General features: G+C 38.1%; 1 protein-coding gene across 5 annotated transcripts in view; it reads right to left on the bottom strand.

The window, feature by feature from the left end:
* TTC39B (tetratricopeptide repeat domain 39B) overlaps positions 1-16655 on the bottom strand; it is a 137698-nt gene that overhangs the window by 51932 nt on the left and 69111 nt on the right. For 3 of the 5 annotated variants that reach the window (XM_025360614.1, XM_025360612.1, XM_025360613.1), the window contains exon 3: positions 5008-5103. The exons of the other annotated variants lie outside the window; for them this stretch is intronic. In XM_025360614.1, coding sequence (XP_025216399.1) covers positions 5008-5103 — 96 coding nt within the window. The remainder of the gene's footprint in view (positions 1-5007; positions 5104-16655) is intronic. 5 annotated transcript variants of the gene reach the window in all.

Below are 16655 nucleotides of genomic sequence, written 5' to 3'. Positions count from 1 at the left end.
TGATTTCGGAAGCTAAGCAAGGTCGCGTCTGGTTAGTACTTGGACAAGAGACATGATGGGCAAGAAAACCACAGCAGTGATGCCATGTTCTCAGTGCATGGTATCAGGGCTATGAGCTGCATGCACAGCTTGTTTCTGGTGACGACCGCACAGCTAGGGTGTCTCTAATGTGAGGTTACTACTGTTCCCTTGGGAGTCACTAAGCATCTTCAGGGGAGGTTCTCAACACTCTGCAGATACCCCATTTCACAACATACATTGCCCCCTAACTTGAGTGTTCTTGTCTGTACCCATTACCATTGTGGTTTGTCAAACAGCAATTTTCTGTTCCCGTCATTTCTTCCACATCAGTCATAATGAATATAGGGAAGAGCTCTCCCTCCTACCACTGACATGTTTACCCAATTATTTATATACTATAAACACATCAATATTAATTCATTCTGTGGACTATATAACTCATTACAGTCATTATTTATTTTCTTTCTCAAATTGTCCCAGATTTGGCAATTGGAAGCTCCTTTATGTTGCTCCCGTGTTCTTTCGACAAGCCCTGTCCTTTTTTCCAGCAATTCTTTACTTTCTGGCACAAGATATTCTAGGTTCATCTCGTACTTTCCCGGCCCTGGTGCTGGAATCAGCCAGGAGCCTTGGTTTCTTTTGTCAGAGAATGGCATCAGAACTGCGGCCTTGGGTGCCAGGGGTCTCTGCGTCTAGGCCCCAGAATAGCAGAGTTCTGACCCAGAGCCACCCCTGTGGTGCCACAGTGCTTCAAGTTATGTCTACTTTAGTAGATCTGTTAATTAACAGAAAGAGTTGGGTTTTGTTCTTTTTTTAAAAAAAGCACTTAGTCTATATAACCAAAGCATGATATATAAATTCATTTAAATTATTATACCTTAATGCCCCTCCTTCCTATCCTGATTTTTTTTGTTAATAAGCACAATTATAATAAGCTGCTTTTTAGTATTGCATTGTTACATATGGTAATACTTTTACATTGCCCAATATGTCTCTAATAAAAATAACTTATTTTGAAACGACTTCTCGGCAAACACTGGTGACTACTCTGGTTAAGCAACTAAGCCAGATCATTAGGCGAAGGCTAAATGAATTAGGAAGAAGCAAGACAGGGTAACATAAGTACAGTGAGAAGGTGGGATGTGTTCCCAAAAACTTGCCTCGGCTTTCCCGAGCTCAGTCAAGGGTTTTTGTTGTTGTAGTTGTTAAACTAAGAGGGATTGTTCCGAGAGGGAATGGTATACATGTGGTAATGGCATGGAAAATACACCTGGCACTCTTCTAACACAAAGGAGGTAAAAGCTAGGCTTAACTCTATGTAATAACAGCTGGGCAATCTGTCCTGCATTCTTTTTTTTAATAGTGGTAAAATATATACAGCATAAAATTAATTATCATCTTAACCATTTTAAAGCACACAGCTCAGTGATGTTAAGTATATTCACACTGTGTGAACCAAACAGGTGTGGTTCATCACTTCAATCTTTAGAACTTTTTCATCTTGCAAAACTGAAACTCCATACTCATTAAACAACTCCCTCTATCCTGAATTCTTTACTAACCAATCCAAGGGAGAGTCACCCTCTTCTCTTATAAGCCCTTGGCCAACATTTTGCCATAACCTTCATGATTGAGCCATGTGGACACCTCATCCCACTAAACCAGTCTCTGGAACTCAGTCTCCTGAGCAGCCAGAACTCCCTATGTAATTCTGGGATATCCCAACGCCAACCTTGATTTGGTAACTAAAGCTACCAACACTCTGTATCCACACTGGGCTGACATATCTAGGCTTGGTAAGTGAAGTATAAAGAAGTCTATGAAAGGTTTTCTCTCCGTTCCTTTAATTCTGAGGCCGTAGACCCCTGTTCTGTTTTGATGACTTTCTCAAGTAAATCAAAAAGACACACTTTAACTTAGAGACTGTAAATTGAGCAACCTTGTGTTCAGTCTGTTTCCTATGGAAAAATACATATTTGATGAGCCAACAATATGTCTCCCACCTCCAATGAAGAGATGTGGTAAGAGGAGAAAGTAAAGTGATGACAAAGCTCTGGCCAGTGTGCCGAGTCTTTCCTCACTTTTCCAAAGTGACCTTAACACAGTTGTTTTAACAACTAGTTTCTAAACAGATTTGAAGTGATGAACACAAAACTGTCAAATGTCTTAAAGTTTGTCACTTTGGTGACCTGAAAGGACACTGGCAGGAAATTCTAACTCCAAGAATTTCAGAGTGACAAGGCATTTTAGCTGATCATGTACTTCTCTGGATATGAGGATCCATTTGTGGGAAGATTCTCTCTTGGCTCTTTCAAGGTTGGAGGGAGAATCAAAAGAAACCATGGTTGTCAAAACACTTTGTAAGACTAAACAAGTGAAAGGGATTATAAGCAAGGAGGCAAATGAGGTTCTTAAACGTGCACTGGCCCAGAAATGAGAAGGTGGAGCATCAAGATGTAATGCCACCACTGCCTGGCCGTGGCACTTAGCTATGTCACTTGACACCCAGGGTGTCTCACTTGTTAAATGGTGACTCAAACTCCCTCCTTGGCTGCCTCACAACTTTGTGTTAAGAAGCAAATAGCTATTTGTGGAGTGAGGAGTACCAGAAGGAGTAATATATGAGGTATGGCATTATCATTTTCTGTTCAGACTAACTCCATTAAGAGCCACATTTCTTGTCTACATCCAAGCTTCCTCCACTTTGCAAGTGTCCTTTTAGGCTGCTCCACATTACATTTATAAGGGCTTGCTTTGATACATGCATTAGAAGACCTATTAATCAAAAGGCAGAGTGAGAATGTCTATTATTTAGTTATTAAAAAGAAAAAGACTATGAAAACTGCAAATGTGAATACAGGTTGAGCATCCCTAATGTGAAAATCCAAAACTGAAATGCTCCAAAATCTGAAACTTTTTGAGCACTCACGTGACACTCAAAAAAAAAAAAAAAAAGTTCACTGGAGTATTTTGGATCTTTGGATTAGGGATGCCCACCCTGTGCTATCATGAAAACACTTCTCAATTATTTCTTATATTTGACCTCCACTTCCTTTTATGTAGCTTTAATCTCTTCCTCTCTAACTCCTTCCCAACTCAGAAATATACACAAACCTCATTCATTTCTATTTAAAGTAAAACCAGCAAGAAAGGTAACTCCCTCAATCTCGCTTTCTCTCCTAACGCACCCTTCTCCCACTCCTTCTTTTCATAGGCAAGAGCTTCAAAAAAGAACTGATGCTCACTCTCCCTACTTCCCCACCTCCCATTGATCTTTAGCCCTGCAGCCTGACTCCTGCCTCAACTTCCCTGAAATCTTATGAGCTAAAGGTCTCCAATGACCTAACTATGAAATGCAAAGGATACTTTTTCACCCGTATCCATGAAGACCTCTTTGCCACACCTGGCTCTGCTGACTGCATTCCAGAATTTGCCCCTCCCCCAAGTCCCTTGCCTGTCCTGTGGCCACCAACTCATAGAGTCTTCCTCTCTCACACATCTATGTAGCTCTTGTTTGAACTGCCATTGTCTCAGCCATCCTTCAATGTTCTGTGTTCCCAAAGGTTCCTTCCTCCATTCTCTTCTCTTTTGGTATGGCTCTCTGGGAAATACAGGTGTGGTTTATCACTTCAACGACTACGTGCATGCTAAAGACTTCCAGTCTACAGACGCAGCTTGTTGCTGACTATGCATATCATGCCCTTATTTATTATCGCTTTCAGTAATTTTTATTTTATTATAGCTTTCAAACTCAGCATTATAAAGTCGTTACTTAGGAAACCATGGGATGAGTTAGAGGATAACTATGAAGGAAGAGCACTTTTTGAAGAAAACACAAAATTCCATGAACAGGGACATACACAGTAAAAAAGGATATGGAAAACAAATGCCTTAAGATACTTAGAAGTTATTTTCAACTTCATCTCCATTCTGCAACCTCTTCTGTACATTCCGTGAGTAGAATCCTAAGACAAACTACCAAACCCATGAATATAAAGAACACATGCAGAGCTGAAATTTCAAATGCAAAATCCAAACTGCTAAGGATCTGCTGTATAATCTTAAAAGTTTAATAAACCTCTAAGGATGGATGAAAAGTGCTTTCTCATGTACTAAAACAGCTTTAACAGAGCTGCCTTAATAACTCACAAAAAACAACCTTCATGTTCAAAGAGCGAATCTGTTAATTCTAAATGATCTGGAAAGGAACAAAAATTAACCAAGTATGATATCACAGAAAAATATCTAATGGAAGAGGAAAATATCGTGATATATTAAGTTTTAAAAAGTAGATTACTGAACAGTATATTTAATATGATCCCAATTAAGAAAAAAATTTAATATCTGTACATATGAAGAGAAAAAGAATGCACACAAAAATAATTAGGATTATAGTAATACATATTTCATTCTCTTTGTGCTTTCTATAGCTCTGAATTTTCTACAATGAATACTTCTTAAAATGTATTTTTAAATCAAGATTATGCAAAAAATGTAAGAAAGAAACAATCATAATAAATATTTGATGAAAAAGTCTATTATGGTTACAACTGTATCAAGAAGCACATGCCTAGGAAAAAGACTGGAAGGAAATACACCAAAATTCTGTGTTCAAGTGGCCATCATTATAGTTGATGTTTGTCCTTTCCTCCATTTTCCCCAATGTCTGGCAGTGTGATTTACTATTTTATAATAAAAATAACTGCCAAAAATATTTAAAGACAAAAAAGACTGGAAACGGAGTTGTGCCCCAAAGTTGAATTTTGTTTTGCTTTCATGTAACAGTGCCACCTATTCACTGAGTCCCTGAGCAGCCACCGTTTCTCCTTCCCTGATTTATAAAATGGGCACTCTACTTGCCTAGGCGTCTCCTGACCTCACTGGTTTGTCAAACACAATGCACTATGCAAATATCAGTATTCTACTCCTTCAAGGGTTGGACTGTTCCCCCCTCTTCCCCCAGGAATGCCCACGACCCTTCCTGACCTGTTCACAGTAGATGCTCCACGCTGTCTGGGTGCCTGTTGTGTATCACATGATGCAAAGTGAAGGCTGCTTGTTGCCATATCTGAGTGAGAAGATCTGTTAATTAAAAAGGCAGAGTGAGGATTTTTATTTCCTTGTCCTGTGAGAAAAATCTATACCAGTGCAATTACACAACACAAGCCTTCCAATTATTTTTATACATTTATCAATTTTAAAAATCAAGTAACAAAAATCTACTGTGTGTGTCAAACATTCCTGAAATACAGCCCTAATAACCTTATTTTTTCATTCTAGTACACAGAAAATAAGTTAACTGAAATTACTCCACAGCTCTCCACCCAAAGATAGGATTGTATCTTATATATGTCCTTCCAGTTTTTTTTCCCAAGTAAATCTTACATATTTTAATAAAACTTTATTAAAGCTATGTATTACAATGGGTTATCATATACAGTTATCATGGATTACATACAAGAATTATTCTGAATTTTTTCTTCTCAATAAATCCAGAGTTGCTTTATCATAGCATCTGCAACATTCTGCTGACTGGAAATACGATAATTTGTTACCAGTACCTCATTTTCAGGCATGTAGGTTACTCCCAAAGTTTTGGCATTACAAACTACTGTAATAAGCCCCTTTACTCACTTGCCTAATTATTTCCTAAAAATACATTCCTGAAGGCAAGGGTGCTTATTTTGTAAGGTACTTTATTTTTAATAAACTGTCTAATTTCCCATTAAATACACACCACAGAAAGCTGAAGTAACATAAAGAAGGTGAAGACCAATCTGCCTTGCAGAATCTTAGGCCAGTTTATTGACCCAAAGATACCTCACAGACACACCATGGGGGCAGGACCACTCAGAGAAGGAAACTTCCAGAAAGAATTTAAGAGTAAGTCCTGCCCTGTATTACAATAGAATTGCCAATCTCCTTCCAGTTCCACTCACCTTAACAGTACACATCTCACAGAGAAGAGCCAGAGTCATTAAAAAAAAAAAGGCAGAGTCATTAAAAAAGAGGAGAAGTTGTGTGTGTGTGTGTGTGTGTGTGTGTGTGTGTGTGTGTGTGTGTTGTTTTGTTTTTAATTCTAAGATGTACAATGGGTGCAATGGTTCACGCCTGTAATCTCAGCATTTTGGGAGGCCAAGGCAGGTGTATCACCTGAGGTCAGGAGTTCGAGACCAGCCTGACCAACATGGTGAAACTCCGTCTCTACTAAACATACAAAAATTAGCCAGGTCTGGTGGTGCATGCCTGTAATCTCAGCTACTCGGGAGGCTGAGGCAGGAGAATCGCTTGAACCTAGGAGGCGGAGGTTGCAGTGAGCCAAGATCGCACCGTTGCACTCCAGCCTGGGCGACAAGAGTGAAACTCCATCTCAAAAATAAATAAATAAGTACAGTGCCCTCAATTAAGTGGAGTTCCCCCCACCCCCCCATTTGGAAGTTCAGACTTTCCAATGCACTCTAATATTTTAGACTAGACATTCATTTTTATCTTGGACATATCAAGTTCCCTAAATTTTACACATCATGTAGGGGAAGATTGAAGTTGTTCTAATAAGGTTCTTTAGGTGTGGGTGGTGGGAGGGAAGAAAACTCCACAGGTAAGGGGAAATGTCACTAGAAGACAAGTTATTTCCATCACAAAAACTTGTTATTATGAGAATACAGGTACCACTTCCATAAATAAGACTCTGGGCAGTGACCATCAGCTCCGTTTACAAGCAGGGAAAGAGGAAGTGACTGACTGAAAAGGCTATCTACCCATTTGGCAAGAGTGCTTGCCCATTTGTTCACTTACAGACTCATTTTCAAGGACTAGAAACACACAGTCTCTGAAATGTACTGTTAAAATATCCCCTTGTCACATTTGCCTTTAGCTTTAATAAAAGTCTCCCCAATATTGAAATTTTTGCTTAGTCATAACTGTCACTCTTTTCTTTAACATCTCTGATTTTGAGGGCATACTTAGAAAAACCTTCCCTCTACAAAGATTATATAACATACTTTTACCTGTGTTTTACTTTTCAATATGTAATTTGTTTATTCGTTTATAATTTAAATAGATGGTACAAGATAGTGCTGTGTAATTTTTTTCCCTAATCTTTTGCCATGTTTCCCAAGATTGTTTTTAAAAAAACCACATCTTTTACCCCAATGATTTGACATGCCATAACACACTAGATATAAACATAAATTTGTTGTGCCAGGTAAATATTATATATTTCAAAGTGCTAAAATAATTGGGACTGGGAACGGTGGCCCACGCCTATAATCCCAGCACTTTGGGAGGTTGAGGCAGGCAGATTACTTGAGGTCAGGAGTTTGAGAACAGCCTGGCCAACATGGTGAAACCCTATCTCTAATAAAAATACAAAAATTAGCCAGGCATGGTGGCGGGTGCTTGTAATCCCAGCTACTCGGGAGGCTGAGACAGGAGAATCACTTGAACCTGAGAGGCAGAGGTTGCAGTGAGCCAAGACTGTGCTACTGCACTCCAGCCTGGGTGACAAGAGTGAAACTCTATCTCAAAAAATAAAAATAGTAATAATGAATTGGGAGGCCATTCAGCAAAGATGGTTCCTATACAAGCAAATGGAAACTCAACTCAATATAAACATTGAAAACGAAACTTGGCCGGGCGCAGCGGCTCAAGCCTGTAATCCCAGCACTTTGGGAGGCCGAGACGGGCGGATCACAAGGTCAGGAGATCGAGACCATCCTGGCTAACACAGTGAAACCCCGTCTCTACTAAAAAAAAATACAAAAAACTAGCCGGGCGAGGTGGTGGGCGCCTGTAGTCCCAGCTACTCGGGAGGCTGAGGCAGGAGAATGGCGTAAACCCAGGAGGCGGAGCTTGCAGTGAGCTGAGATCCGGCCACTGCACTCCAGCCTGGGCCACAGAGCGAGACTCCGTCTCAAAAAAAAAAAACAAAAAACAAAAAAAAATAAACAAACAAAAAAAAAAGAAAACGAAACTTAAGCTAAGCCAATCAGACACCACCAACTCACCTCTAACTAGGAACCTCCCACTTGTTCCAGTGAAATATTTTATTTGTCTTGCTTCTTTAAATACTTCATAAGTTTCCCCCTCCCACTTCTTAGGAAGAACACTGAACTGCTTGTGTTCTAATGATATTCAGTTCAGGAATCACTCAGTGCTCAAACCAACTAGCTAAAATATTACTGTGCCTAAATTAATCTGTTAACAAAAGCTAAAATTATTGTATCTTTACCTGACACAACAGACTTGAATTTACCAGAATATAATAATTATTAATAAAATAATGTTACATTTTATTCCTCTTTTCTAAGGTATAAAGGTTTAGATTCTTCTAGTCCTTTATGTTTGTATACACATATACATGAAGTCACAGAAATTCTATAGTATTTCTAGATTTATGTTAATATCACAATAAGCATATCATGCCACAAACTAATTTTTTATTAAACAGGATATTTTTAGATATAGACCTAACTCATTTATTGAAAGTACTATCTAGTGTTTTAAGAATGCATTTTCTCATTTTGTTAATAAGAAATGCTTCAAATACATAAAGTAGAGAAAATAATACTGCAAACACACAAGTATAATCTAGAATCCATTTTGTGTATAGTCTGAGCTACATTTAATTCTTTCCTGCATGGATAAGCAAGAAATAACTCATCTACTTGTTATAACAGCTTGGAAACTAGGCAAAAGGAAGACTGCGTGTCCTCTCAAGGTCATCTTGGAGCACTGTCCGACAGGCCCACCCAAGGAACATTTAATTCCCTAGGGGGTATATATTTTGTTTGGCTTGCTATTTACTATTAAAACCTACACTCTGTAAAATTATGTTAACTTGTAGATTTTTTAATCTGGTAGATATGCAAATAATTTCTGTGTGGTAAGATTATGGTTTTATTACTTTGCTGGAGGTTAACCAGTTTAGTGCATAACAAACCTTATTTCAACACTTATTCTTTCCTCAGTTCTCCAAATGCTGTTACCAGTTTTACCATCTTGCTTGATTTCCTCATTGACATGTGTTGATTCCATAATTATGATACTTTGACATACTGGATTATTCTGCTGTCTCTTACACACAGCAATTTTCCATATGTGCGCAGGTCTGTTTTTGGGCATTCTTTTGTTCCATCACATATTTGCCTCTCTCTGCACTAGTCACACCATTTTTATTATCATGGCTTTCTGAGACCTGTAAGCCAATTGGGGCAAGTTCTCTACTTTATTAAATACTCTTTTTGTCGGATTGCTATTATCACACCTACATTCTTGTTTATGAATTTCAGAGTTAGTCATTATAACATTACAAGCAAGTCTTGCTGGAGTTTTGACTGAGAATTCATTACGTTATTAGGAAATCTACAGAGAATTGTTGTCTTTATAACATTGCATCTTCACATCTTTACACATTTATTCAGGTCTTCTCTTATTTCCTTCAATAAAGGCTTTTAATATCTGAACACTGTACTGATATGCATGTACCCTTGCCAAAGAGCCATGCTAAATCTTTATACTGGAGGCTACGAAAAGTAACACACTGAACTTCAATTACACCTATTAGTACATTGGAATATATGCCCTTATTTTGTCTTAACGGCTCTAACTTTTAAGTTTTTAAACAGCTTTATTGAGACATAATTCACAGATCATAGAATTCACCCAATTAATGTTTATAATCAATGGTTTTTAGTATATTCAGAGACTATCACCACAATCTAATTTTATAACATTTTGTCACCCAAATGTACCCATCTATTAGCAGTCACTCCTCATTCTCCACTCCACCTCCTCTAGTCCTAAACAACCACTAATCTACTTTCTCTGTCTACAGATTTGCCTATTCTGGACATTTCATATCAATGGAATCATAAAACGTGTGGTCTTTATGCTTGGCTTTTTCAGTTAGCATGTTTTCAAGATTCATTCATGTGGTAGCATGCAACAGTACTTCACTCCTTTTCATTGCCTAATATTATCCCATTGCATAGATATATCACATTTTGTTAATCATTTGTTGATAATATATTAATTATTCGTGGCCATAATGAATAATGCTGTTATGAACATTCATGTACAAGTTCTTGGTCAGGCACGGTGGCTCACTCCTGTAATCCCAGCAGGACTTTGGGAGGCCGAGGCGGGCAGATCACTTGAGGTCAGAAGTTCAAGACCTGCCTAGCCAACATGGCAAAACTCCATCTCTACTAAAAATACAAAAATTAGCCGGGCATGGTGGTGTGCACCTGTAATCCCAGTTACTTGGGAGGCTGAGGCAGGAGAATTGCTTGAACCCGGGAGACGGAGATTGCAGTGAGCCGAAATCGTGCCACTGCACTCCAGCCTGGGTGACAGAGTGAGACTCCATCTCAGAAAAAAAAAACAAAAAAAACAAAAAAAACAAGTTATTGTGTGGACATGTATTTTCATTTCTCTTAATTATACATCTAGCATTGCTATGGAATGCTAAATATATGGTATGTGGAATTGCTACATTATGTGGTAACTCTATGTTTGACATTTTGAAGAACTACTAGACTGTTTTCCAAAGTGGTTGTGTGATTTTTCTGTTTTTTTGGTTTTTTGGGTTTTTTTTGTAGAAATGGTGCCTTGCCATCTTACCCAGGCTGGCCTTGAACTCCCAGGCTCAAGCAATCCTCCCACCCCAGCTTCCCAGAGTGCTTGGATTACCAGCATGAGCCACCATGCCCAGCCGGCTATATGATTTTATATTCCCACCAATAATGTACTAGAGTCCCAATTTCTCAACAGTTTGGCCAGTATTTGTTTTTGTCCATGAGATATGGTGGTATCTCATTGTAGTTTTTGGTGTGCATTTGCTTATTGACTAATAACGTTGAGAATCTTTTTAGGCACTTAATGGCCAACTGTGTATCTTCTTTGGAGTAATGTCTGTTCAGATTATTTTCCCATATTTAATTGAGTTACTTATCTTTTTATTTTCCCTTGAATACTGCTCTAATTTTAATCACTAGGTAGAACTATTTGCGAGTGTAAAGCTTACAGCTATCTTTGTTTATACTTTTTCTCTCAATCAAATCATAGATAGCAGAGCCAATTCAAATTTAACTTCCCCAATAAATCCAACACAACATGCTATGTTCCTGCACAATGAGATAAAAGCTAGCCCATATTTAAAAATAAAATAAAATTTCAAAAATGAATAAAAATATGTCCTTCAAGTTTTTCCATCAACATTAAAATTTCCCCTTAGGGGAGAAAAGGAATGAGTGTGGATAGGCCAACTGATATGCTCTGGAAGCCACCATGTTTGTAATCTAGAGTCGAAATGGTATCCACCAAGCCAGTGCAGCCCTCTCAACTCCTGCAGAGACCTTGGCACATCTCACCAGGAGCTCCTCCTAGTCACCCCTACCAGGGTTGGTGCTTGAGCTCATCACTGGGATACTCATGGGCAAGCTAGGGAATCCAGTTCTGCCCAGCTATGTCCCCCCTCCCAAACCTGAACAGGAACCTCAAGGCACCAGGCACTCCTCTGTCCACCTCATCACCTGAAACACAGAGGGCACGTCACAGTAAATAAAAGTCAAGTACATACCCATCTGCTTGTGCGGCAACTGGCTCTTACCCATAAGTGCCACCTACTGGCTTCCAAGTCAAACTGCACAGTCCAATATAAAACCTGCGGACAGAATTGCGCAGGGCTATAGAAGCGAACCCAAAAGACCCTATCCAACATACTTACTCTATAGTTACACCCTTAGAAGAGGTCGAAACGGGGCGGGGGGTGCAGGGGGGAAAACCAATCTAAATGAAAATAAATTCAAAAACAAAAACTAGTAGCCTCTCTAGATGAGAAGAAACCAACATAAAAATTCTGGCACCATGAAAAATCTAAATGTTGTGACATCACCAAAGGGTCACACTAGCTCTCTAGCAACAGACCCTAACCAAATAAAAACTCAGAAATGGCAGATAAATAATTCAGAGTATGGGCTGCAAGTAAGCTCAATGAGATCCAAGAGAAGGTTGAAAAACCAACACAATGAAACCATGAAAGTAATCCAAGAAATGAAGGAAGAGACTAATATCCTTTAAAAAACAAAAACAAAACAAAACAAAAACAAAAAACCCCAGAACTTCTGGAAATGAAAAATTCACTTAAGAAATTTCAAAATACTGTTGAAAGTTTTAACAATAGACTGGATAGGCAGAAGAAAGAATTTCAGAGCTTAAAGACCTCCAATTCATATCACCAACTAATAATTTTTTTAAAAAATAGCTTGAAGACCAACCTTTCAAATTAACCCAAACAAAAATAAAGAAAAAAGAATTTTTGAAAATGAACAAAGCACTTCAGACATACAGGATTGTGTAAAGCAACCAAACCTATGGCTTATAGGCATTTCTGAGAAGGAAGAAGAAAAAGTAAGCAACCTGGAAAATATATTTGAGGGAATAATTCAGGAAAATCCCTAATCTTTCTAGAGAGGTGAACATCCAGATACAAGACATTCAGAGAACACCTGCAAGATACTATGCAAGATGAACTTAACCAAGGCATATAGTCATCAGACTATCCAAGGTCAACACTAAAGAAAAAATGTTAAAGGCAACTAGAGAGAAAGGTCAAATCACCTACAAAGGAAAACCCATCTGACTAAGAGCAAACTTCTCAGCAGAAACCCTACAAACCAGAAGAGATTAGGGTCTATTTTTAGCATCCTTAAAGAAAAAAAAATGCCAGCCAAGAATTTCACATCCTGCCAAACTAAGCTTCATCAATGAAGAAGAAATAAAATATTTTCTAGACAAGCAAATACTAAGGGCATCTGTCACCACAAGACCTATCCTACAAGAAATGCTGAAGAGAATTCTAAGCATGGAAATGAAAGGATAATACTCACCATCATAAAAGAACACATAAGTGCAAAGCTCACAGATCTTATAAAACAATTACACAATTGAAACTCCAAAACAACTAGCTAACAACACTATGACAGGAATAAAACCTCACATATCAATACTAACCTAAATGTAAATGACCTAAATGCCCCACTTAAAAGATACAGAGTAGCAAACTAGTTTTTTTTTTTAAAAATACAAGACCTAACCATCTGCTGCCTACAAGTGACCCACCTACTGGCTAAAGATACCTTTAGACTCAAAGTAAAAGGGAGAAAAAAGACATAAAACGAGAATGGAAAATAAAAGTGAGCAGAAGTCACTATTCTCATATCAAGTAAAACAGACTTCAAACCAACTAACAGTAAAAAAAGACAAAGAAGGACATTTTACCTATAATGATAAAGGATTCAATATAATGAGAAGATTTAACTATTCTAAATATATATGCAACCAATACTGGGGCACCCAGATTTATCAAACAAATCCTACTAGACCTAAGAGAATAGACTGATATTAACACAATTATAGTAAGAGACTTCGACACCTCCACTGACATCACTAGACAGATCATCGAGGCAGAAAATCAACAAAAAAACTCGGGACTTAAACTGGGTTACAGACCAAATGGACCTAAGAGACATTTACAGAACATTCTACCAAACAACCACAGAATAAACACTCTTTTCATTTGTGCGTGGAACATTCTCCAGAATCAACCATATACTCAGCCATAAAGCAAGTCTCAATAAAATCAAATAAATAAAAATCATATCGAGTATCTTCTCATATCAGAGTGGGATGAAATTAGAAATCAATTCCAAGAAGAACTCTCAAAACTATACAAGTACATGGAACCTAAACAACTTGCTCCTGAGCAACTCTTGCGTAAACAATGAAATTAAGGCAGAAATAAAAAAATTCTTTTAAATGAATGAAAACAAAGACACAACATACTAAAACCTCTGGTACACAGCAAAAGCAGTGCTAAGAGGAAAGTTTATAGCATTAAACACCTACATCAAAAAGACAGAAAGACCTCAAATTAACAACCTAACATCACAACTCAAGGAACCAGAAAAACAAGAACAAACCAACCCAAAGCTAGCAGAAGAAAAGAACTAACAAAGATCAGAGCCAAACTAAATGAGATTAAAACAAAAAAAAAAAAAGGCAAGAAATCAACAAACTGGACGGGCACAGCGGCTCCTGCCTGTAATCCCAGCACTTTGGGTGGCCCAAGCGGGTGGATCACCTGATGTTAGGAGTTTGAGACCAGCCTGGCCAACATGATGAAATGCCATCTCCACTAAAAATACAAAAATCAGTGGGGCATGGTGGTGCATGCCTGTAGTCCCAGGTACTTGGGAGGCTGAGGCAGAAGAATTACTTGAACTCAGGGGGCAGAGGTTGCAGTGAGCCAAGATCATGCCACTGTATTCTAGCCTGGGCAACAAAGCAAGACTCCATCTCAAAAAAGAAAAGAATCAACAAACTGAAAAGTCAGTTCTTCAAAAGGATAAACCAATTGGCAGACCATTAGCTAGACTAACCAAGAAAATGAAAGAGAAGATTCAAATAAGCATAATCAGAAATGATAAAGGTGATATTACAACCAATACCACAGAAATACAAATAATAATAAGAGAGCCCTATGAACTCCTTCACGGACACAAACTAGAAAACCTAGAGGAAATGGATAAATTCCTGAAAACATACAAACTCCCAAGATTGAAACAGAAGGAAAAAGAAATCCCAAGCAGACCAATAATAAGTAATGAAATTCAACCAGTAATAAAAAATCTACTGGGGAAAAAAAAAAAAAAAGCAGCTCAGGACCAGATGCATTCACATCCAAATTTTACCAGACACATAAAGACAAGCTACTACCAATGTTACTGAAACTATTACAAAAAATTTGAGGAGGTGCAGTCATTCCATAACACCTTCTATGAATCCAGTATCACCCTGATACTAAAATCAGACGACACAACAAAAACAGAAAACTACCAACCAATATCCCTGATGAACACAGATGCAAAAATCCTCCACAAAATACTAGCAAACTGAATCCAACATACATCAAAAATATAATTCACCACAATCAAGTGAGCTTTATTCCAGGTATGCAAGGATGGTTCAACATACGCAAATCAATAAACTAAAAACAAAAACCATACGATCATCTCAATAGATGCAGAAAAAACAATTGATAAAATCCAACATGCTTTCCTGATTAAAAAAACCTTCAACAAACCAGGCATCAAAGGAACATACCTCAAAATAATAAGAGCTATATGTGACAAACCCACAGCCAACATCATATTGAATTAGGAAATGTTGAAAGCATTTCCCCTAAGGATGGAAAAAAATGAGGACACCCACTTTCACCACTTTTATTCAACATAATACTGGAAGTCCAAGCCAAAGGAATCAGACAAGAGAAAGATATAAAAGGCATCCAAATTGGAAAAAAGGAAGTCAAATTATCTTTTTTCATTGATGACATAATCATACACCTAGAAAGCCCCAAAGACTCCTCCCAAAAGACAGAAAACCCCGAAGACTCCTCCAAAAGACTCCTAGACTTGATAAACAACTTCAGTAAAGTCAAGATACAAAATCAACGCACAAAAATCAGTAGCATTTCTATATACCAATTTTATCAAGCCGAGAACCAAATCAAGAACTGAATCCCATTTATGTTAGCCACAACAAAAATCCTAGGAATACATTTAACCAAGGAGGTAAAAGATCTCTACAAGGAGAATGACAAAACACTGATGAAAGAAATCACAGATCATACAAACAAATGGAAAAACGTCCCATGCACATGGACTGGAAGAATCAGTATCATTAAAATGACCATATTGGCTGGACGTGGTGGCTCATGCCTGTAATCCCAGCACTTTGGGAGGCCGAGACAGGCTGATTACTTGAGCTCAGAAGTTTAAGACCAGCCTGGGCAACACGGCAAAACTCTGTCTCTACAAAAAATACGAAAATTATCTGAGCATGGTATCACATGCCTACAGTCCTAGCAACTAAGGAGGCTTAAGTGGAAGGATCACTTGAGTCTGGGAGGCATAGGTTGCAGTGAGCCAAGATCACACCACTGCACTCAGCCCAGGTGACAGAGTGAGACCCTGTCTCAAAAATAAGAAAGTATTTGCAGACTATGCCTCCGACAAAAGACTAACATCCAGAATCTATAAGGAACTCAAACAACTCAATAGGAAAGAAACAACCAACCCCATTAAAAACTGCGCAAAAGGCCTGAACAGATATTTATCAAATAAAGTAATACAAGAGGCCAACAAACACGTAAAAAAAAAATGCTCAACATCACTAATCATCAGAGAAACACAAATTATAACCACAATGAGATATCATCTTATACCAGTCAGAATGGCTATTGTTAAAAAATCAAAACACAACAGATGTTGGATTACCTGTGGAGAAAGGGGAACACTTGTACACTGTTGGTGGGAACAGACGTTGCTTCAACCTCTATGGAAAACAGTATGAAGATATCTCAAGAAGCTAAAAATAGCACTACCATTCGAGACAGCAATCCCACTACGTGGTATCTACCCAAAGGAAAAGAAATCTTTATATAAAAAAGACACCTGCACTCATACATTTATCACAGCACTATTCACAACAGCAAAGCCATGGAACCAACCTAGGTGTCCATTAATGGTTGAATGGATAAAGAAAATGTGGAATATATACACAATAGAATA

The sequence above is a fragment of the Theropithecus gelada genome, chromosome 15, assembly GCF_003255815.1.
Source record: "Theropithecus gelada isolate Dixy chromosome 15, Tgel_1.0, whole genome shotgun sequence".
Lineage (NCBI taxonomy): Eukaryota > Metazoa > Chordata > Mammalia > Primates > Cercopithecidae > Theropithecus > Theropithecus gelada.
The sequence above is the reverse complement of the archived record's forward strand: the minus strand, read 5'-3'. Positions and strand labels throughout refer to the sequence as shown.